The sequence below is a fragment of the Bos indicus x Bos taurus genome, chromosome 4 (assembly GCF_003369695.1).
Source record: "Bos indicus x Bos taurus breed Angus x Brahman F1 hybrid chromosome 4, Bos_hybrid_MaternalHap_v2.0, whole genome shotgun sequence".
Taxonomy (NCBI): Eukaryota; Metazoa; Chordata; class Mammalia; order Artiodactyla; family Bovidae; genus Bos; species Bos indicus x Bos taurus.
The window spans coordinates 2987625-3011726 of record NC_040079.1 but is presented as its reverse complement, the minus strand read 5'-3'; the positions used below and the strand labels follow the sequence as shown (position 1 = coordinate 3011726).

Genomic DNA, 24102 nt, shown 5'->3' with positions numbered 1-24102 from the left:
CAGACCTCAGCCTCCTGCCCTGCCCGGTCCCCCGTCTCAGCCAGTTTTCTCATCTGTTACCTGGACGCCAGATCTCATTCCTTGTCTACACCCTCCCCCCTCCCCAATCTCCTAGCCCAGGCCCTCCTCCTCCTCCATCCATGCGGGCTCGCGGGCTCCCACAGGAATGGTTCCCACCCCGGAACCCTGGTGCTTGCCACCCCCTCCTCCAAAAATGCAGAGAAGGGGCTTGAGAAACAATGAGCCGAGGCCGCCCGAGGTTTCTCCCAGGGCGAGGTTTTTACTCGCCGGTGTCCAGGGATGAAGACAAGAGGAGAAGATACAGCGTGTGCGGGCCGGCGTCCACACATCAGCCCTGGGGGTCCTAGCAAACCCGAGCGCTGTCGCCCTGCCCACCTGTTTTTATTTTGTCTGTCATTGAACGCTGCTGGAGGCTAAGGCTGTCCTTGGGGAAGCCGCCCACCTCCCTCCAGGATCGCTCTCCGAATGTATTCCGCCGCTGATGGCCAAAGCCTGCCCATGGGCTTATCAGTGGCAGAAAGCAGCCCAGACCATGTTTTATGGATATTTCAGTGATAGAGTCCCCGGGTCCCTGGGCCATTGATCTAATTTGCAAGCCATTAACATTCAGCCGGAATCAGTAATGAGAGTCGGGTCAGAGCCTGCTGCTGAGCCAATCCCCAAGCCTAGGGTGTATCTATTGGTATAGTGACCGTGTGCGGGGAAAGACGGCCATTCCAGTTTAGTTGCGATCTGGGCTGTAGTTAACGTCAGTGAACAATCTCTAACTGAGGCAGGAAGTTTCATCTCGGGGAAGGACAGAGACAGCGGTACGGGACACGCTTCTCTCCCTCCCTGACTGCATCCTGGTGGCCAGGGACCGCGTCCAAAGGGCCTTGGCCGCAGGACCCGCAGCTGCACCGGCTCCCTCCCGCTGGCTCCCGGGCACCGGGCCTGCCCAGCTCCAGCCCATGAACAGTGAGGGCTCCCCAGCTCCAGCCTCTCTGTCTGGGCTCTGCCCTGCCTCACCACCCGCTCCCCACTGAGTCTCTGCCTCCCCGCGTCCCCACCGCTCCCCAGCGTCCCTCCCCACTTAGCTGTATGTTGCAGGAGTCCCTCGTGACAGAGTGCATGTTCCCCCGGGGCTCATTTCCCCCTGCCTGGAATTCTGCTGTTAGCAAGCGCTCAGCCCTTGGTGGTCCAGGCATTCCTGTCTGTCCACATATTCCTCTGCACAAGATTTCCTTTAAGCCTCAGGTGGAGAAAAGTGTTGGTTGCTCAGTCGTGTCTGACTCTTTGCAACCCCACAGACTGTAGCCCACCAGGCTCCTCTGTCCGTGGGATTCTCCAGGCGAGAAGACTGGAGTGAGTTGCCATTCTTTTCTCCAAGGGATCTTCCCCACCCAGGGATCAAACTCAGACCTCCTGCATTGCAAGCAGGTTTTTCTTTTCTTTTTTCTTTTTTTTTTTTTTTTTTACCATCTGAGCCACAGGGAAGCCGTCAATTGAAGAAACTCAGCCTCAAGGAGACTGACTGGGTGCTTTGTCCAAGTCCAGAAGGAGCTGGAGTCACCCTGTCTGTGGAGGCCCGGCCTTGCCCCTCCGAGGCCCGTCCCGCCCTCCCCTCCTGGCCACACTTCTGGCCCCTAACGTGCGGCCCTGTGTTCCGTTTCTGCCTAGACCTGCCCGTTCAGATCCTCAAGCCGGCGACCTTCACCGACACCGCCCACTACCCCTTGCTCCTGGTGGTGTGAGTATCCCAGGGGCAAGGACCACACCCTCAAGAAGGTGGGAAGGGGAGCCCAATCCCGCTGCACACTAAAATCAGAGAGCAATTTTAGCCCCTTGTCTGTAACTACCAGTGACCCCGGATGTTAAAGGAAAGCCTCGGGGGATTCTCAACATTGAACCCAGGTGCTGAGTCATATCCCATGGGTCCTGCTGCCATGGCTGCCCAGCGGCCCCGGGACAGCGGGAAAGCTGACTGGGGGTCTGACCTCACTGGGCAGGGCCCAGGGCCCCCAGAAAACGAGGTGGGCCTGGCGGGGGGCTCGCCGGGGCCAGCAGCCCCTCCTGCACCACCAGGCACCCTTGAACACCAAGTGTCCCCACAGGACGGTTTCAGGTCTGCCCCTGCTAACTGGAAGCCTCTGGTTCGGATTTTGAGAACCCCTTTGCAGAGCCTTGCAAGCACCTCTCACGGTGTTGTGTCCTGACTCGGGCTCCTGCCCCGGTGTGCACGGGGCCGTGGGGCAAGGGAGGCTCTGGGAAGAAAGGGCCAGGGGAGGGCAGAGGCCCGCACTGGGTCTGCCCCAGGGCCCCTGGGGAAGTCAGCACCCAGGAAGGCGCCCAGAGCCTGATAGCTCTGTGCATCACCCCGGGCACCCAGCCAGGCCCTCAGGGACAAGGCTGCACCCGAAGACGCCCGGCTGGACACACGGTCCTGCCCAGCTCGTCACTAACTGGGCACTTCTCCTCACTGTCTGGGCACTTCACCAGCAAGCAGACACACACACACATGTATACAGACACACATATGTACAGACACACATACACATACATACACATGTATACATACACATATACAGACACACATACACATACACACACACATACACATACAGACACACACACACATATATATACAGACATATATGCACATATACACAACACACACATATATACAGACACACACACACATATACAGACACACATATATACAGACATACATACACATACATACACATGTATACATACACATACACATATACAGACACACATACACATATACACACACATACACATACAGACACACACACACATATATACAGACATATATGCACATATACACAACACACACATATATACAGACACACACACACATATACAGACACACATATATACAGACATACGTACACATACATACACATGTATACATACACATACACATATACAGACACACATACACATATACACACACATACACATACAGACACACACACATATATATACAGACATATATGCACATATACACAACACACACATATATACAGACACACACACACACATATACAGACACACATATATACAGACACACATACACATACATACACATGTATACATACACATATATACAGACACACACACATATATACAGACACACACACATATATACAGACATACATACAGAGACACACACAGAGACACACATATACAGACATACACGCATACACGTATATACAGACATACACATGTACACAGACACACACACATACACATATATACAGACATACACACACATACACATGTATACAGACACACACATATATACAGACACACACACACATACACATATACACAGACATATACATACACATATACACGGAGACACACACATACATACATACATACATATATATATATGGACATACACACACATACACATGTATACAGACATCCATACACATGTATATGGACACACACACATATACATAAACACACAGACACAGACACACACGTACACATATACACGGACATACACATATATATGGACATACAGACTCATACACGTATATACAGACACACACACATATACACAGACACACACATATTCACGGACATAAACATACATATGGACATACACACACATACACATGTATACAGATATACAGATATACACATGTATACGGACATACACACACATATACAGACACACAATACACATTACACAGATACACATATACACAGGCATACACATATATGTGGACATACAGACTCACACATATGTACAGACACACACACATACACATAGACACACACGTACACATACATATGGACTCACACACACACACATATATACGGAAACACACAGATACACGTACACAGCATCAGATGGCCATGGCACACAACAGCACATACACACCCACGTGTTCACACACACACACCAGAACACATAGCACATACATACAGAGCACATGCACACACGTGGAATTCTCCAGGCAAAAATCCTGGAGTGGGTTGCCATTCCCTCCTGCAGGGGATCTTTCCCGACCCAGGAATGGAACCCATGTCTCCTGCATTGTAGGAGCCATTACTGTCTGAGCCATCAGGGAATCCCCCTAATTCCCTCAAACCAGGGGCCACCGGAAAGAGCACTACAGCGTGGTCACTCATGTGATGCGCACTAAGGGGGCAGCCTGGGAACCCGCCTGGGAAGGATGGGAGAGGTGGGCCGTAATGGGGAGCCAAGCAGGAGGGGAAGGGGAGGACTCTTCAGGGTCTCTCCCCAAGAACGGGCCCTTCAGCGCCCTCGTGCTGGGGGGTGCGGATGTATGGAGCTGGGCGTGGGGGCTGGCTCTGCCCCAGGAGAGCATCCCTAGGCTCCCGAGTCTATGGGACAAGTCACCACACCCCATGCCCTGCAGCTGCGTGCTCAGGCCTGGCCTGTCTCTTCCAGGGACGGCACCCCGGGGAGCCAGAGTGTGGCCGAGAAGTTTGCAGTGACCTGGGAGACGGTAATGGTGAGCAGCCACGGGGCCGTGGTGGTCAAGTGTGATGGCCGCGGCAGCGGCTTCCAGGGCACCAGGCTGCTGCATGAGGTGAGGCGGAGGCTGGGCTCCCTGGAGGAGAAGGACCAGATGGAGGCCGTGCGGTGAGCACCCCAGGGGCGCTGTTGGAATGGGGTTGGGGGGTCGCATCTCTACCTGGGTTGCATCGTGGTCTTGTTTCCTGGTGGTGCACACATTCTGCCTGCGCTTTGCTGGCACCCCCAGAAGTCTCTGGTGATTCCCCAGTGAATTCCTGCCAGCCATATGCTCCCAAAGACCAGGGTCCTAGTCGCTGCACGGCTGGTGGCCTTTCTGCTTTGCTGATTGCAACAAGGTGCAGAGACCGTGATGTGGGCCTTTGTGGGTTCCCGGTGCTGTGGTCACGGACCTAGGCCACTGATCATGGGGGGAGGGCAGGGAGAGGGAGAGAGAAGGTGAGCCGTGTAGCCAGTCACCTCCTTCCTGAGAAAGGAGTGCACCAGGCAGGTTGGAAGCCCCACTCCGCATGTTTTATGGCTCTCTCACGTCCTGCTCACGGAGGCAGGGCTAGTAGACTCTCCAGGGACAGAAGGGGCCGAGGAGCAGAGGTGTTGACTGGATGTTATCGCCGCCCCGGAATGAGAGCCGTCAGGGACCTATGCCGCTCACTGGCCTGCGGGCGCATTGGCCAAGGTTGGGTCTTCCGAGTTTACTGCACACGCGGCAGACTTCACATGGGAGAGGCGTGAGACGCACGGGCTCAGGTGCTGCAGGGACGGGAGTGGCATGGGCACGGCGGTCGTCCTCCTTGAGATCCGGGTGCACGGTGCTGGACCCTGGGCCTTGGAGAGTGCGATACAGTGCCCAGGTGGACCAGTGTCGCGGACTGAAGGGCCGTAAGACAGCGTGACGTCCCGGCCCATGAGCCGTCACGACTGCGCTCTGAGGTTTAGGAGATTTCACTCTACTGACTGTTCAGAACGTTTTCTCTCTTGTGTTTAGAAAGATTGATGTCACGTGACGTGCATACATGTGATGTGCATGTACATGTGATACGTGCTCAGTAAGTAAGTATTAAGTGGATGAAACCTCGAGTGAGTGAGTGAATGGCACCCTTTCCTCAAGGGAGTTGTGAGCTGGCGGAGAGACAGGCCATGCGGCCAGACCTACACGTGCTAGAGGCAGAACATAGGGGCGAGAGAGACGGCCGAGGACCCGAGAGTCTGGGAAGGCGCATCCGTCACCATACTTTTGCCTCAAACTCAACAGCACACACAAACACACAGGCAGCATCAAAGGTACTTTACAAACACAGCCCTGTATTGGCTCTGGAGTCCAGACGGGCATCAGGCATCAGGTCTGTTGGCTGGAGACCCAGAGGTGAGGGTCTGCCTCAGGCCTGGCTCCCTCCAGCTCTCATCTCAGCCAGGCACGGAGCACCGCTGAGCCTCTGCTCCTCATGCTCACAGGATGGCTGCCAGAGCACCTGCCTTCAGCACCTTGATCCACTTACAGAAGCCTTCAGAAGGGAAGGGAGGAGCCTCCCCAGGAGCCCAGAACCAATAACCCACGAGAGCAGTGGGGCAGCCCCCGCCCCATTCCTGAGACCCAGAGGGCTGGGCAGAGAAGGGAGGGCGAGTGACAGCTCAGCCAGCAGGGGGAGGAGGAGCAGGTGGCGCCCAGTGGACACCGGTGCTGCAGCCTCTCCTGGGGAGAAGCGCGAGGCCCCGGTGGGGCTCGGAGGGACAAGGGGTGTGACCAGGTCACGGCGCAGCCCCCTCCCCAAGCCCCCCTTTTCTTGTCCTTCCCCGCCTGCCACTGCCCCCTACCCTCACCTTCCCTGGTCTGACCACCCCCTCAAAGCCCAGAGGCCCCGGCGGAGGACACGGCGTCCTTCATGCACCCCGCCGGCCGGCGTGGCTAGCCTGACTGCCCCGCTCTGAGCACAGACAGAGGGTGCACGGCTGTTTCACACCCACGGTGTTTCCAAAAATAAGGGATTGATCAGCCATCTGTTCAAAAACCGAACAGAACCAGTTCCAGGAAAATAATAGTAAAATAGAAAAATTGGCCAACTCTTAAGCCACTGAGGCTTCTGGGGTCAGGAGCATAAGCCATGCCAGCCACACGGACCTCGGGAGGCTGCTCCCCACATGCCTGGAGCCTTGGAAAATTTACTCAGCTCTCTTAGGATCTGGGTCTGTATTCTCATTAGACATAGCCCGGTTTTCTCAGTTTAAGAAACCATGAGGCCAGCCCCTGACTCTCACTCCCCGGGGCTCCCCACCCCTGGTCTGGGAGCCCAGCGGGTCTCCCCTTCGATGGAGGAGGAGCCGGCCATGTGAACAGGCACTCGGGGCATCAGGGGGGAAGCACAGCCTTGCCCGGAGGGGCTCCTGCAAGGAGATGGCTTCCGGCCAGGACCTCACCTCAGAGGATTAATAAATAAGGACGTGTCTGCGGGAAATGAGAGGTGCATGTTCCACAAGGAAAATACCGTGAGTGAAGGTTGAGGTGAGGCAGGGGTGCAGGCACTTCGGGCCCCCCAACTGTAAATACCATGCTGCGTGAAGGCTGGGGACGCGGGGAGGGGTGGGCGGCTGGGCTGGGCGCCTCCCCTCCCGTCCTCCGAGCTGCTGCCTGCTCTCCAAGCAGCAGCGTCCCCACAGAGGGTTTCAGCCAGGAGGTGGCAAAGTCACCTTCATCTTCGGAACCGAGATCCTGGTAGCAGTGTAGTGAGTTTTCTGGGAGAGAGTCTTGGCAGGAAACATTCAAACAGGGAGCTTTAAGGAGAGAGGAATAACCAGAAGCCATGACAAACCCAGACAGCATATTAAAAAGCAGAGACATCATTTTGCCAACAAAGGTCAAATGGTCTTTCCAGGAGTCGTGTACAGATAGGAGAGTTGGACCATAAAGAAGGCTGAGCGCTAGAGTAATTGATGCTTTCGAACTGTGGTGCTGCAGAAGGCTCTTGAGAGTCCCTTGGACTACAAGGAGATCCAACCAGTCCATCCTACAGGAGATCAGTCCTAAATATCCATTGGAAGGACTGATGCTGAAGCTGAAGCCCCAGTATTTCGGCCATGTGATGCAAAGAGCCGACTCATTGGAACAAACCCTGATGCTGGGGAAATTGAGGGCAAAAGGGGAAAGGAGTGAGGGGATGAGATGGTTAGATAGCATCACCGATTCAATGGACATGAACTTGGGCAAACTCTGCGAGATGATGAGGAACAGGGAGACGGACGTGGCACATCAGGGAAGTGGGCTGGGCCATGCGTCCCGCGTCCCTCCCAACGTTCACATGCGGGGAAGGACAATCTTAGTGACACATCTCTCCCGCCGGCCCCGCGTTCATGTCTCGTCCAGTCTCTGGCTGTGAGGTTCCCCAGCTCCAAAAGTGCTGGGGGCAGCTCTGTGGTCCATGACCCCTGTGTCAGCGTGGGTCCCCGGAAGCGGTGCCTGCACACGCTCGGACGTGCAGGAGGCATGTTTGTGCAGAACGCAGGCTGGAGCACAGTGGGGCAGAGCCCTCCGACCGCGGGGGTCAGAGGGACAGACAGAGGGAGGAATCAGCTTCCAGGGGCATCTGGACCCTGAGCATCTCTGCCAGGCTGGCGGGGGCCAGCAGGGGCCCCACCCCGCCCACTGAGATGGCGCGGCATGGGGAAGGCTGGAAGGTGAGAGCACTGCCGCTCCAGGGTGTCAGCCCGCCGCCCCCAGACGTGCTCTGGAGGCCAGAGTCTCTCCCTGCTCACACGGGGCCTCTGCAGACCCCAAGGTGGAGCTGAGCGCTGCGCCTGCTCCCTCGAGACGGACGCCCTGCCCTGCACTGCAGCTGAGAGCGTCCGGGAGGCGAGACGCGCTCCCAGAGCCCGCACCACGCTCCCCCCGTCTGGAGGCTCCACTGCTGCCCCGGAAAGGGCCAGCACGTGGAACTGCTGGTAGGTAGTGGACCTAGTCGTGGTGCAGTGGTAAGGTGTCTGCCTGCCAGTGCAGAAGACGCGAGAGACACGCGTCCAGTCCCCAGGTGGGGAAGATCCCCTGGAGAAGGAAATGACAGCCCACTCCAGTTTTCTTGCCTGGAGAATGCCACGATCGGAGGAGGCTGGCGGGCTACAGTCCATGGGGTCGCAGAGTCGGACACAACTGAGCAACTGAGCACACGTAGCAGCAAGATCATAAAAATATTTGATATCTGAAAACACTGTTTTCCCCAGAAGCCTCCCCAGCACTTTACAGGTGAGGGTTGTGACCGTGACGCGTGGTTCCAGCTCAGGAAGTGACCCTCCAGGTAAAGCCGCTGCAGGGCCGGCCACCAGAGATCGGAGGCTGCCTGTGGATGTGCACACAGGGCTGCGAGCAAAAGTCCGAGATAGTTTATGAACTGGAGTGGAGCCAAGGCCCCTTGGGGTGGACACCATGGTCTCCGCAGACCACATCCGGCTATGCGGCAGAACCCCACTGGGACCGGGTGAGCCCTTTCACCAGACGGTCCTCGAGCCCCGTCAGTGTATCAGGGATTGGGATCACGAGGAGAGAATTCAGAAACTTGGAGAGGTGTCTTCAGTGGTTCCATTGTGTGGGCGTGGCCACCATGCTTTGCAGGTCGACCAAGGCTGTGTGTGTGTGTGTGTGTGTGTGTGAGACCTGAAGTCCGCCAGGCTGCCTATGGCACCTGCATCATGTTTTAAACAAGCCCAGGTGTTAAGTGTTGCGTCTCCTAGGGCTGGAAACCGGGATCGGGTGCGGGCTAACGCCTGCCGCAGAGGGTCCCACCTGCTCTTCCCGCTCCCGCGGAGGCTGGCAACCTTCAGCTTGTAGATCCATCCCTGTGATCCTGTGTCTTCATGGGCTGTGTCCTCCCGAGGTGTCTGTGCCCCTTCTCCTCTTAGAAGGACGCCACTCTAGTGTGGCCTCATCTTGACCTACTCATTACATCAGCAGTGGCCCTATTGACAGCTGTGGTCCCACACGGAGGTTTGCGGGGTTAGAAATCCAACGTATTTTGCAGAATTCGACCCATAACAAATGCATGAATAAACCACACCAGTTCCCTTGCCCTTCACCAGACCCTCCCACCAGCCCTGCTTCGCAGAGGCAGCCACCCTCGACCCCTCACCGCCTTCATCAAGCGTTTGCTTCCACCTTTCTGAACACGGCTGTCATCACGTCACGATTGCTCATCACTTGACTTCCGATCATTACAGGTGAGGAGTAGCTGTTCAGTACCATCATTCTCCCAGGAGTGTAACCATCAGCTGCCTGGTTAGATCAGCCATCGGAGGTGCAGGATCACTGCGTAAATGGTGCTGACTGCAGACCCCGTGGGCTCTCATGCCCTACTTTCTGCCGCATCATTTAATTTTTCCTGGACTGTAGCTTTGTCTTTCACTTGGATACCTTCACCATCTCCTGGAGTTCACCCAAACTCATGTCCATTGAGTCAGTGATGCCATTCAGCTATCTCATCCTCTGTCGTCCCCTTCTCCTCCTGCCTTCCATCTTTCCTGGCATCAGGGTCTTTTCCAATGAGTCGGCTCTTCGCATCAGGTGGCCAAAGTATTGGAGCTTCAGCATGTGTCCTTCCAGTGAATGTTCAAGGTTGATTTCCTTTAGGATTGACTGGTTTCAAGGGTCTTCTCCAGCACCACAGTTTGAAAGCATCAGTTCACCACACCTGCTAATAGCATCCATTCCCACATTCTTCTCTCAAGCTGCAGCCCCTTCTCCTGCTCCACCTGGACCAGGTGTCTGCAGGGTCACCCTGGTTGCCCTGTCACACCCTCCCCAGGTCACGTGCTTTGCACGCACCCTGGGTCTCGTGCCAAAGAATGACGGATATATATCCCCCTTTTTATTTACTTTGTCCTTCGTGAATCTAGAAAACATTACAGAATGTCTTTATTCTATTCCCACATTTGAGGTTATTGCTTATCTAGATGTAAAATCTGCAGACAGTAGTCTCTGTCTAGAAGGCCCTGGAATCGTCCACCCTCTGGGGTTGCTAGTGAGAAGCGTCTGCTGATCTTCCTGTTTTAATCCTTGTAGACGGCCCATTGCTCCCTTCCGGGAGAAAGACCTCTTCGCTCTTGGCATGCTTAGACGTCCACTCTTGGTGTGGGACTTTTCAGCCTGGAGATTAATTGTTCTTTGTCCTCGTCCTCAGAAAGTTTTCACCGCAGTGTGCCACTGACTTCTCCTTTCTCTGTTGTTTCTTTCTGGAGCTTCTATTGTGCTGGTTTTGGTGCTTCTGGGTTTATTCTCAACATCCCTTTATCTCCTACTTTCCAGCCTTTCTCTTAATGTTCATTGGCAGGCATGACACTTCAAAATCCATAACCTTCTCTCTTCACCCAAGAGCAAAGTCTTCTTGTCTTATCGGTTCAGTATTTCTTCTCTTTCTAGATATGTTAGTGATGGTTTTCCTCTGTTTACTGTGTTATCTCTGTTCCCTCTGGATTCCTGAATTTTTCTGGGGTTTTTTTTGGAAGGAGGGGTTTTCAATACAATGTAAATGCTGTACAGATAGTTGCCAGAGTGTGGCAAATTCAAGTTTTGCTTTTTGGAACTCTCTGGGTTTCTTCCTTAATATTTTCAATAAGCATTTGGTTGAATCTGTGCATGTGAAACCCATGAACGCAGAGGGCCGACTGTACCAAGGGCACAGAAGGTGCCTGAATTTGTATCATGGCAAGAAGTCAGAGCAGTTGCTGCTCCACTCTGGACCGGCCCGCCCAGCCCCAGGAACTGGGGTCCGTGGGCTTCCGACATCACCACAGAAGCGCTGCTCTAACCATGAAGGGCTGGCCGGGTCCAGGGCGTAGGACCCTTGGAGAGCCGACTGGAGAAGGACCGCGCACTCTTGGGGCCCAGGCTCGGGAGTTTGAGTCCCCCAGACTGAGAAGGGCGGTCAGAAGTGACAGGGTGGCTCCAGCCAGCAGACAAGAAAATAACCGCTGGGCGATACCCGGAAAGGGGTGATGGGAAGCAGGGGAGGGAGGCCTCGCAGTGGCGGCAAGTGGACAGAAGCAGCAGATAGACTCCTGGCGGGACTCCTGCTGCTGAACGAGGGTCCAGAAACCAGGACGATTCCAGCCACTTCGTGGGGGAAATGAGGGGCCCTGAGGGACCACAGTGAGAGGACGAGGAAGGACCCAGGCAGAAACCCCGGGTGCCGAGCTGGGCACGTCCAGACGGAGCCCTGCCGGGAGGCTCAAGGCAGGAAGATGCTGTCCCCAACAGGCCCATGACGGACCCGCCCAGGAGCTGGGGGCCAGGGCGCCAACTCACAGCCAAGTCACCCCTGCGGACCTCAGAGCTCCGTCCCCGAGCCTGAGGCTCGCGTGGTCCAAGTGAGGGGTGACCATGGTGGAGACGGGACCCAGCCGGGCCCACGAGTCTCCAGCATGGCCTGTGCTGCTGTGAGTCCCTGGTTCTCAACCTGCGAGCTCTGCATGCCCGGCCGCCTCACGGTGACGCACGGGAGCCTCGAGTGCTTCACGTGGGCGTCCAGTGCACTGCGTAAGCACGGCCAACAGTTAGAGTCTCAGTACTTCCTCTAAGAGGGGGCTTTCATCTTTGAAAAGGGCGGGAAAGCCCGGCTCCAGCCCCCGGGTTGGGTTCCAGGCAGCACTGACCCCTCCCTCTCTGCCTGGCCTTGCAGGGTGATGCTGAAGGAGCCGTACATCGACAAGACGCGCGTGGCCGTGTTTGGGAAGGTGAGCTGCCTGCTGGGGTCCACACCCCTTGCTCGGACCCCCACCCGCCCCATCACCCGACCGAACCCTGATGTGTAGGGTGTGTCTCTGGTCCTGCCACGGGCAAGCGGTTCTTGTTTAAAAAGAGTTTGGATGTTCAGCCCGGCGCAGGGATGGGGGGTGGGGGGTCTTCATCTGAGCAGCCTCAGGAGCTTCTCACATCATCTGGAAGGGAAGGCAGTAAGAAGCAGATCCCTGGGGCGTGCTCCGTGAGGCTCCTGACTGCTTTCAGGACCAGCCTGCTGGGTTCTCAGGGTGGTGCCCCGGAACACGGGGAGGCGGGGGTCTCTCTTTCTGTGTCTTGATGAGCAGTACTGGCTTCCCTGGCGGCCCGTCTGGTAAAGAATCCGCCTGCAACGTGCAGCACTGAATCTGTGTGTGCGCTCAGTCGTGTCCGACTCTGCGACCCCGTGGACTGTAGCCCACCAGGCCCCTCTGTCCATGGGATTCTCCGGCAAGAACACTGGAGTGGGTTGCCATGCCCTCCTCCAGGGGATTTTCTCGACCCAGGGACCAAACCAGGTCTCTTGCGTCTCCTGCGTTAGTAGGCAGCTTCTTCACCACTGCTGCCCCCTGGGAAGCCCTTATGTGCAGGGGCCATGCTCATTTTGGAAGGGCTTCCCTGGTGGCTCAGACGGTAAAGAGTCTGTCTGCAGTGTGGGAGATCCGGCTTCGATCCCTGGGTCGGAAAGATCCCCTGGAGAAGGAAATGGCACCCCACTCCAGTGTCCTTGCCTGGCAGAGTCCATGGACGGAGGAGCGTGGCGGGCTACAGTCCCTGGGGTCGCAGAGGGTCAGACACGCCTGAGCGACGTCACTTTCACTTTTCCTCTTTCATGCTTATTGACTAGGTTCCCTTACATGGAAGGGAGTGGGTGGGGCGACTCACACCCTGAGCTATCAAACCAGAGAAGCTTCCACGGGTGCCCCACATCTGCGGGCCGGAGCCGGGTGTGGGGCCGGTGACTGGGCCTCAGGTCCCAGAGGACCACCTCCTGTCACCGTGGTGCCCTCCCTGCCATGGTTAAGCTGCCTGGATCGTGGGCTCTTGGGTTCATGGCAGGAGCACAGAGGGACAGGCAGAACCGTCCTCCCACTGAGAGAACCCGCAGGGGCCTGGGGTGGCCTCACGGCAGGTGGGGGTTTGAACAGGTAACCAGAGGGCAACCTCTTGGGTCATCACCTCTGAGCCCAGCACTGCCCGGGAGCCTCACACATCAGAGACGCAACACCGCCCCGTGGAGGGTCCCAGAATGCGTGCTGTGTGCACCCTAGGAGGTGTGGTGGTAAAGGGCCCGCCTCAGGGCCGGACCCCAGTCTGGACAGAGTCCTCAGGTCAGTCCGTCCTAGTGGAAGCCCGCTCCCAGCCTGTGAGGCTCCGAGGAGACTGAATTAACCACAGCAGACCTTGCCGTGATGGCCCTACCAACCGCTCCCACAGAGACGTTCCTGCCCAGCAGACTGGCCTCAGCTCAAGGCCAGGCTCTGGGCTGGGCTCAGCCTCTGTCCAGCCTGGGAATCTCCCCCCAGCATGCCCCCCGCTGCCGGAAGCCTGGCCTGCATCCCCGGCCCCTCCCCATGGCGGGCACCTGGACTCAGCCCCGGCCCCTTGCACCTTCCTCGGCCGCTGTGCCCAGTGGGTCCCTGGCCTCTCTGAATAGTGCCTCAGACAGAGGCTCGTGGACTCAGTGACTGTGTCTCTTCAGAGGAACAAGCCATTGATCCCTGTAGCTGGTGGGCGTGCTCCTCTCTTTCTTCCTTTTTTGTATAATTTTTTTTTAATTGGGCTGCATCAGGTCTCAGTTGCAGCGTGTGGGACCTTCTGTCGTGGCCCAGGGACTCCAGGTACAGCTCTAGGGCTGGGGAATTGCAGTTTGGGCTTTAGCTGCTCCAAGGCACGTGGGATCTTAGTTACCCACTAAAGGTTGCAGATGGAACCCGTGACCCCTGCATTTGCAAGGCGAATTCGTACCTGCTGGCGCACTAGGGAAGTCCCCTGATTCCCTTCTCGGGCCCACCTATGTGAGTCTGGGCCCCGCCCAGGCTCCATGTCCCTCTTGTCATGAAGCCCAGGAGCTCCCGGAGACGGGGCGGGCCCGGCGGAGCTGCAGGTATCCAGCCCGGCTGCGTCCTGCAGCTCTCCCCCAAGGACAGCGTGGTGTCGGGGCCCAGAACACGCTCGCTGAGATCCTAGAAGGCCCTGAGTCCTCTGGGAAAGCTGTGTTCCACACTTTTTTTTTTCGCAAAAGACTTTGTTTAAAGCAGTTTCCGGTCCACAGCAAGCTTGAGCGGTTCCCTCGCAAGCTGCAGAGCTCCTCCGCCATCACCATCGCCGCCATTTGGAGCCGTTCTTTTTACACTGGGTGAGCCTGCGCTGACGGACCGCGATCACCCAGAGCCCGCAGTTCACACAGGGCTCACTCCCGGGCCGCACCTTCTGCAGGCTTGGACACATGTACGGTGGCACGTGTCCATGACCATAGGGCCGCCCAGGTAGCCTCACTGCCCTCAGGGTCCCTGTGCTCCACCCGTTCACACCTCTCCCCTTCCCTGATACCTGCTCCTTGGAAGAGAAGCTGTGACAAAGCTGTACTGTGTACTGCGCTCAGTCACTCAGTCGTGTCCGACACTTTGCAGCCCCATGGACTGCAGCCCACTGGGCTCCCCTGTCCATGGGATTTCCCAGGCAAGAGTACTGGAGTGGGGTGCCATTGCCTTCTCCAGTGTATTAAAAAGCAGAGACATTACTTTGCCAACAAAAGTCTGTCTAGTCAAAGCTATGGTTTTTCCAGTCGTCATGTACAGATGTGAGAGTTGGACCATAAAGAAGGCTGAGCACAGACGCATTGATGCTTTTGAACTGTGGTGTCGGAGAAGACTCTTGAGAGTCCCTTGGACTGCAAGGAGATCCAACCAGTCCATCCTAAGGAAATCAGTTCTGAGTGTTCATTGGAAGGCCTGATGTTGAAACCAGTGCTTTGGCCCCCAGATGGGAAGAGCTGACTCATTGGAAAAGACCCTGATGCTGGGAAAGACTGAGGGCAGGAGGAGGAGGTAGCAGAGGATGAGATGGTTGGATGGCATCACCGACTCAATGGACATGAGTTTGAGCAAGGTTCAGGAGATGGTGAAGGACAGGGAAGCCTGGCATGCTGCAGTCCATGGGGTCGCAAACAGTCAGACACGACTGAGTGACTGGACAGCGGCTCGCTTTCTCCAGCTCGTCAGAGTGCTGGGATCATACAGTGTGGGCCCTTGTCAGATTGCCTTCTCTCACTTGGCGATATGCATTCAACGTTCCTCCATGTCTCTTTTTAGCTTCACTGGTCATTTCTTTCTAGTACCAAACAATCACTGTCTGAGTGCGCCATGATTTATCCACTCACCTACTGAAGGGCATCTTGGTGGCTTCCAAGTTGCTGTGGCAGTGACGAATAAAACGTCATCCCTGTGCAGGTTTTTGTGGACATCTAAGTTTTCAGCTTCTTAAATACCAAGGAGTGTACGGTCATATGATAAGGGAATGCTCAGTTTTGAAGGAATCCACCACGCTGTCTTCCACAGAGTCTGTAACACTCAGCATCCCCACCAGCAGCAAGTGGGTTCCCAGCAGAGTTCCAGTGCTGCGCGTGTTCACCAGCCTCTGGTGTGGTCAGTCAACGTTAAAAAAAAAAAAAGCTGAAAAATGACCCGTAAGACTTGGCGATTTCATTGACCATGAATATTATTTGCAAGAAACCGAAAAGACTCTTATGTCGTTAAGAGAAAGATAGTCCTGTTTTACTGAAGGAGTGTTGTTATAACACACTTAAACTTACATCAAAACCCGTTAATTCTACAGTGAGCTTGGCATAGATGTCACGCCACCCTCCCGCCCAGCACACACCCCTGCACACACATCCACACCCTTAACGCCTGCCCCCCTTTGCTCATCAAAGCATCCCCTGTGTGGCCCCTTCCCTCTGGGCCTTCTGAGAAACAGGAAGACCTCTGGGCCAAGCCACACCCACGGCAGGCCGGGTGTCATGCTTACTCTCCCCGGGAGGCTCACACTGCGGTCTTCCATCTCAACCCCAGAGCGAGGGCCACACAGGATACGGAGGAGTGGCCACGTACAGGACACGTGTGGACATCTGTCACAGAGCATCATGGCGGCCTGTGCCCGAGCCCTCTGATGTTGACTCCTCGTGGGCCCTTCCTCAGAAGCACAGAAAATGGGAATTTCCCTGGCGGTCCAGTGGCTAAGACTCCACACTCCCAGTGCAGGGGGCCCGGGTTTGATCTGTTGCCAGGGCACTAGATCCCGCAGGTCACAGCTAAGACCTGGTACAGCCAAAAGAAAAATCAGAGAAAATAGGTTGACTCTGTCTGTAGACAGGGAAGGCAGCAAGCAATGGTATGCTGGAGGCGCCGGACTGAACGGACGTGGCAGTCATGCACACTCACAAGGGTTCTCTAGCACACGGTCACACTCCACGTGACCATCAGATTCCGCCTTCATGGCGCATGAACACGAGGCCCCGGAAGGGTGCTCACCTCACGGTGCGTTTAGTTGGGAGAGGTGTTTGCTTTCCCTCTTTTTATGTCCCTTGGAGATGTTTAATGTCGACTTTTTTTAATATAAATTTGTTTATTTTAATTGGAGGCTAATTACTTTACAATATTGTATTGGCTTTGCCATACATCCACATGACATGAATCCACCACGGGGGTAGGAAAGGGCCCCGTGGCAGCGCTGCTGAGCCCCGCCCTGTCTGGCCCCGCCCCCTGTCTGGCCCCGCCCCCTGTCTGGCCCCGCCCCCAGGACTACGGCGGATACCTGAGCACCTACCTCCTCCCGGCCAAGGGCGACGGCCAGGCTCCAGTCTTCAGCTGCGGCTCCGCGCTCTCCCCCATCACGGATTTCAAGCTCTATGGTGAGGGTCCTGACAAGGCGGGCACACGCCCTCCCCGCGCCGCCTCCCAGGGCCCCGTCTGATACCCCTTGGGGAGGTGTGGGCAGCGGTGAGGCCTGGCAGACAGCCTGGGTTGGGAGTGCGGGGGGTGGGGGGGTGGGATTTCCAAGCTGCTTATTCTGAAAGGGGTTGACCCACCCGCGTCCCTGAACCGTCCTCCCCGACGTAAGACCAGGAGCTGAAGCCCGACCAGCGGTCCACCTGCAGCGTGGGCATCGTGGGAGCCGAGGGAAGGGGGCTCCCTGCACGCCACCCCCAGCGCCAGCTTGTGCCCCGGGATCGGCTAGCCGGGCCCGAGCCATGTCTCTCTCAGCCCGGAGGGTGTTCACGGCCGAGGGTCCCGGGGGCCCGCCCCTCCCTGCTCCCCGTACCTGCGGCCCCCCTCCACCGTCCAACCCCAGGTGTGGGGGCCGGTCCCCGCCTGCCTGGACCTGGCTCTCCGGTCACTGATCCGGGCCCGAGGCTCCCGGCGTCCCCACCTTTTGGTCACCCAGCCTCTTTTCCCCAAACGCAAATGGTTCTGTGACATCACCACTGGTTTAAGTGTGGGACAGGCTTTCTCTGCGGGCTCTGAGAGCCGGCACTCGGGTCAGGGCCGCAGGGAGGCTCGGCCACCAGCCCCAGCTGCACACAGGGACACAGCAGCAGGGGTGGGGGGCCCGGAGGCTCACGGCTGACGCGTTCATCTTTGGGAAGTGATTCGTGCACATTTCAGCTGAAAACCATACAGGAACTCACCTAAGTCCAGATTTTAATAGCCTAGAATGATCGCCCCGTGGAATACATGCGACATACTCTGTGTTTTCAAATTCAGCGAGGCTTTCTGGGGCTTTACTCCAGCTATTTCACAGTCCGAGGGGCCGAGGCCAAGGGCTAACGCTCCCCTCTGCTTCCGTCCAGCGTCCGCATTTTCCGAGAGGTACCTGGGCCTCCATGGACTTGACAACCGAGCGTACGAGGTATGTCTGGGCGCGGCCGCTGCTTGGGACGGTCCCCTGTTAGCCCCCTGCCGGCCCACGTCCCAGCACAGCTCGCTCTGAGGAAGGCCCCGGCCCCAGCCCTGAGGACATGGGTGACAGAGCCCTCTCCCAGATGCATCTGGTTGTCCGTCTGGAGCCGGAGGGCAGAGGAGGAAGCGGGGAAGGTTTGGGTGGGGGAGTCTGTCTTGGGGTCCATAGGCTGGCGTATGCATGGGCTCTGCCCCCAAGGCTGCTTCTGCTCCGGGAGAGAGTGAGCCCTGGATGAGAGGGAGCGGGCAGGACGCGCCTCTGACCCCCCAGGTCCCCACGCAGCAGCTGAGAGCAGAGGTCACCCAGGCCTCTCCTCACCTGGGGCCCCGGAGGCCGCTGAGGCTTCAGGGCTGAAAGCTACACACGGACATCGTTCCAGCCAGCGTGTCATTCCTGGTGGGATGGCGGCCCCAGGCTTCCTGCAGGAGAAGGGGACCCTGTCTCCTGCCCCCCTTACCCCCCACCCCTCATCTCCTGCCCCGTCCTCTTCTTGAACGGGCGAGGCCACCAGGGCAGGGAGAGAGCACCTGCTGCACTGCCCGGCCAGGCCTCATGCTGACCCCGTCCCCACATGCAGATGGCCAAGGTGGCGCACCGGGTGTCCGCACTGGAAGGGCAGCAGTTCCTGGTCATCCACGCAACCGCAGACGGTGAGCGCCTGACCCTGGGGGCTGCGGGGAACGTTGCCTTCCGCACTGCCACGGGCTCTGACAGACCCTGTCCTCTTCCTTTCAACAGAAAAAATCCATTTCCAGCACACGGCAGAGCTCATCACACAGCTCATTAAGGGAAAGGCTAATTACAGCTTACAGGTACGGGGCTGGCCTGAGACACCCCCTGCCCCCCGACGGAGGAGAGCCACACACCCAGTCTTCCCACTCTGCAGGGACACGCTGCTGGGCCCGGTCCTGGGAGGCGGTCGGGGACACATCGGGTGGGATGAGCAGGGCTTGAGGGGGCAATGGGGGACAAGATGGTTGGATGGCATCGCTGACTCAGGGGCTGTTAGTTTGAGCAAGCTTTGAAGATAGTGAAGGGCAGGGAAACCTGGCGTGCTGCAGTCCATGGGGTTGCAGAGCCAGGCGTGACCGAGTGACTGAACAACAGCAACAGATGGCAGCTCGGTTCTGTTCTGGGGCTGCATTCGGACCCCTTTAGAACACCCCTTACCCCCGCCCCACACCCCCAGAGGAGTGCTTCCCCGGAGGACAGAGTCCCGCTTAGTTCACATGTCATCTGAGCTCCGCTGAGAGCGCTCAGGTCACACTACAAGGCCAAGTGCATCGTATGCATGTCGCAGCCCCAGCGGCAGAGCTCTGAGTGCCGGAGTGGACCACGCCGCAGATACAGGCGGGGCCCAGCCTAGGCCCCCTGGATACTGCTGCAGGCACAGAGCAGCTGAGATGCTCAAGCCTGTAGTGGTGACAAGGCCAGCTGAGGGCTCCGGGGCCCAGGACCCAGCAAGGGGAGATGTGCCTCCTGCTCTGTGCCCTCAGAGCTGTTTGAGGCTTAAGGCACAGGCACTAGCTCAAGGACCGCCTTCCTAAATACTGAGACCAAGGTGGGTGTCAAAAGGCACCAAAGACACAAGAGAAGGACGGGGTGCACGTGCAAGAGGCAGCCCGGATTCCTGGCAAGACCACAGGCTTTGGGGCCAGTGAGACTTGGCGCTCTCTCTCTGCTGGGACCGGGCCCTTCGTGTGGAGGCCAGGTGGTGCCCGGCGTCATCACACTTGGGGACGGGATGATCAGCTGCCATCTTTTCAGCCCCGTGGTGTCCTAGGGCGCCTGCCATGCCAGACACCTGGGGTCCATCCCTGGGTCGGGAAGGTCCTCTGGAAAAGGAAATGGCAACCCACTCCAGTATTCTTGTCTGGGGAAATCCCATGGACAGAGGAGCCTTGTGGGCTACAGTCCACAGGGTCACAATGCGTCAGACACGACTGAACACAACGTTTTGTGTCCCAGGCCTTGTTCTGAGCCTTTCAGGGAAATTTTATGTCTTTTAATCCTCACCAAGCTTAATGAGTTATATTTGATGATGATGCTTGTCTCCATTGGACACCTCTGGACACTGAGGTCCAGGAAAGCCCCTGCACTTGGCGAGCCGGGAGCTTCCTGCACTCACTGGGGTCGCAGAGACGCGGTTCCCCCCAGTTCTCTGGGAGTCCTGACCCCTGCAGGCCCGGCCACGGCCTCTGTGGTCCCTGAGCCTGGATCCGTTGCGGATCCGAACAAGCAGAGCCAGATGTGCAGAGTCTACTAAACAGGGTGTCGTCCGATTCCTTCCCTGATACTCTGAGGACGCCCTGTGCCGTCGGAGCTAAGGGTCCGGCCGCGCGGGCGGCCGGGGGTCCCCGCGTCTACCGGGCGCCCGGCCCACACGGGGGCGGTGGCCACGTGGCTGAGTCCTCTGCCCCTTTCAGATCTACCCGGACGAGAGCCACTACTTCAGCAGCGCCGCCCTCCAGCAGCACCTGCACCGCTCCATCCTGGGCTTCTTTGTGGAGTGCTTCAGGATCCAGGACAAGCTCCCCGCAGTCACAGCGAGAGAGGACGAGGAGGAGGACTGAGCCCCATGACGCACCGCCTGGCCCCTCCTGGGACAGGGCACGCTGCCCCGGGCACCCCGCGGCCTGTCCCACAGAGGTGGGGCGCCTCCTTCATCGCATGTGTGTCTCGGGTCTGAAGGCATTTCTGCTCCAGAAACAAGCTCCTTGCCGAGTGGAGGTGTGTCGCCGCTCATGAGGGGCTTCCTCGGAGCCTGGAACCACCACCTCCTCCCCCCCACAGTGTGACCGGGGCCTCCCCATGACCCTCCCCAAGGAACAAAGTGGAGCCTGGATGGCAGAGCAGAAGCTGGCCCTGGAACTGGAGCTGGCGAGCGGCAGCGTGGGACCCGGCCTCCCCCCGAGTCCCGCGCCCACCCGGGAGCATCACCCCCTCGTGACGGTCACCGCGCCATGGACCAACCAGAGCACAATTATTTTCACAGTACCTGTCCCTAGATTGGCCTGCTCCTGTCTGTAATTAGGAGATTCCGCATTTTAAGGGGCTGTACAAAGTGTCACTGTAGCTGATGCTAATGGTTAACCTTCTGGAATTTGTTTGTATTTTTCTATGGTTTTTACCTGACACTGTCTCTGGTCACGGGGTTGTTTTGCTGTGTGCTTTTTTTTTTTTTTTGCTTTGCTTTGTTTTGCTTGGTTTCGTTCAGTCAGTATGTAGGCTTTGCACTTGTTTGGATTAAAAAAAACCAGATCAGAAGTAACGCTTTCTCCTCAAGGTCGTCTCTAGACTTGTGGGGACATTTCAAAAATACTGCAAACGACATCCAGCACTGTTCACTAAAGGGTCGTGAATAAAAACCCGCCCCCCACCAAGTGCGTCAGGGTCCGGCTCAGATTCGCGCCGTCCGTTTCCACGCGTCCTGAAGCCCGTCCTTTTCCTCCTGGGTAGGTCGTCTTTTCAGATGACATTTGGTTAAAGAACATGAAAAGACCAAGCGTTGGCTCCACCTCCAGGCCCGTCACGTGTGCTCGGGTGAGGGAAGCGGGGGCCCGTGCCAGCATCGCCCCCGCCCCACCCCCTGCACGCAAGCAGCCTCGGCGACGTTCCAGCCTGGCCTCGTGAGGCGTCCTCTGCTCAGAGGCACAGCCAGCGTCCGTGTGTATCTCACTCCGTTGTATATAGAGACAGGACTGCGGTCAGCCATCGCCGCTGCCCCCGCCCTCCGCCAAGCCCTCGTCATGTTTCGCCTGCATGCCCGCAGCCTGGCCAAGCTGCTGTCTCTACGAGTGCCGGTTGGAAACGCACCGAAGACCGTCATCGCCTCTGGAGCTGGTTGACAGCCTGAACGTCAGTCCCGATGTCTCCGGGTCCCCCTCCCGCCGGGGAGCAGGAGGTCCCTGACATCCTCGTCTGCAGAGAAGACAGGTCCGCGTCACTCTTTGGTGTTCGGAGGTTTGCGTTTCATCTCCACGAGCTTTGAATGTCAGTTGCAGTTGGTCCGGCTGGAAGATCGTCATGGGATTGTTTCAGGTGATACATCAGCGTTTGGGAAAAGGATGAAGGTGCCGCCCGCAGGACCACTCCGAGTGCCAGCTGGCCATGCTTTTTGTCTTGTCAGGGCCTGACCGACTGCACAGCCAGCTCAGTCTGAAAGGGGAGGCCGGCCCTGGCCATGAGATCTGGCAGGAGGGAGTGAAGTGTGGCATGGTAGTGTGTTCATCCATGGAATAAAACATTATTTTACCACTCGAGAGCTCTTTTCTTGCTTATCCTCCACCCCCTTCACCCCAAAAAGCATGCCGACGTTTAAGAAGTCTTCGCGGTCCTCGCTGGGCCCTGACCAGGTCTGATGTGTCCTCAGGGGTCTGCGTGCAGCTCCTAAAACCTGCGTCCACAGTAGCAATAGCCCTGATGGTAGTAAGGGCGGGACCGGTCAAGTCCAGGGATCACCCAGGGACGTGAATCTGAGTTTCATGTCTGAAGTTTCAAGGGGAAGACGCAGAGCCCCTGCCCAGCACTAGCAGTAAAACTGGCTCTCCGTTGAGGCCCCTGCGTTGCTCACTAGAAGGCGTCAGCAAACCCACATCTGCTAGAGACTCATTCACTTTGTCGTTTTTAAGTCAGTAAGTCTGATGTAGCCCAGCCTGGAAGCAGAGAGCTTGATTAACTGAACTGTCCAAACCATCGAGCCCCCGCTGCCCCAGAGAAACCGGCCACCGGTCTGGTCATCCCCGCTGGATGCTGGCACCCCTCCCAACCAAGGGGCGAGACACAGCTGGGCGCACCCAGCCAGGCGTGCTCACCCTGGTGCCCATGGTCATGCTTGCAGCCCCGGCCTCTGCCCCCTTCCCAGGAAGGACACCGCCTCCCTGTCTGGTGGGCCTTGATGGTTTTGCACAAGATTGCACGTTCCCCACTTTTGGAAACACTGGGTGTAGGGTGATAAGACAGGCCCTGAGAGTAGACTCTGACCTTGACCCCCAGGTGGGACCACCCCGGCTCCACTCGAACGCCCTTGACTTCCCCCCAGGGAGGGAGGAGAAGGCCTCGAAGGAGGCCTGGACCCAGCGCCTGCCCTGTGTGTTTGAGGCGGCTTGTGTGACACACCTGAGTGTGGCTGCTTATTTCAGGTTTCAATTAGCTTTAAAATGTTGGGGTGCGACCACAGAGCTGTGGCGCTCCGGAGCCCTGCGCAGGGAGCACAGCCCTGACTCCGGGGCGTTTCTCCCCACCCGGGGCATCTCCTGGGGCGAGGCTGCCGTGGAGATGGACAGGGGACCATGTGTGCCCCTGGCCTGGAAGCAAGCCCCTTCCTCTCTTGCCTGACCTGCAGTCCCAGAAAAATGATCTCATGAAGGATCGGTCACCTCCTCCAAACCCATTAGAAACCTCAGGGTCCCAGGAGAGGCTGGAGGGGCCTCTCAGGGAGGCCCTTGGCCCTCCTCCGGCAGCTCTTGGCTGTGCGCTCTCGGGCCAGTCACAGGAGGAAAGAGCAGGAAGCCTGTTAGAGCCCAGTGTGGACGCTGAGGACGACCAGGCCGTGTGTACAGGCCGAATTCTGTCCCCACTTCCAATGTAGGACCGGCTGGTGAGAGCCTAATACGTTCCCCTCGGCAGTCACGTGGGAGCCCCACCTGCAGCCTTGCCCCAGCCCCCACCACGGCACCCCTAAACCCCCTGCCACGACAGAGCTGTCCTGCTCCCCGCCTGCCTCTGGCATCCACCGAGCACACGCGAGGGCAGCTGACCCCCAGCTCCGGGAGCCCTGAGGAAGCCGCCTCTGCAGGCTCTGTTGTGGGTGGGTGTCAGTCCGCTAGCGACTTGGACAACAGGAGCC

At 57.5% G+C, this 24102-nt stretch overlaps 1 protein-coding gene across 4 annotated transcripts in view; it reads left to right on the top strand.

The window, feature by feature from the left end:
• Positions 1 to 22516, top strand: part of DPP6 (dipeptidyl peptidase like 6) — a 1064355-nt gene extending 1041839 nt beyond the window's left edge. For all 4 annotated transcript variants that reach the window (XM_027538503.1, XM_027538505.1, XM_027538502.1 and 1 more), the window contains exons 19-26: positions 1681 to 1750; positions 4457 to 4651; positions 12196 to 12250; positions 17094 to 17205; positions 18145 to 18203; positions 18832 to 18904; positions 18993 to 19066; positions 20681 to 22516. In XM_027538503.1, the coding sequence (XP_027394304.1) occupies positions 1681 to 1750; positions 4457 to 4651; positions 12196 to 12250; positions 17094 to 17205; positions 18145 to 18203; positions 18832 to 18904; positions 18993 to 19066; positions 20681 to 20827 (785 nt within the window). In that variant the 3' untranslated portion in view covers positions 20828 to 22516. The remainder of the gene's footprint in view (positions 1 to 1680; positions 1751 to 4456; positions 4652 to 12195; positions 12251 to 17093; positions 17206 to 18144; positions 18204 to 18831; positions 18905 to 18992; positions 19067 to 20680) is intronic.
• The last annotated feature ends 1586 nt before the right edge of the window (positions 22517 to 24102 follow it).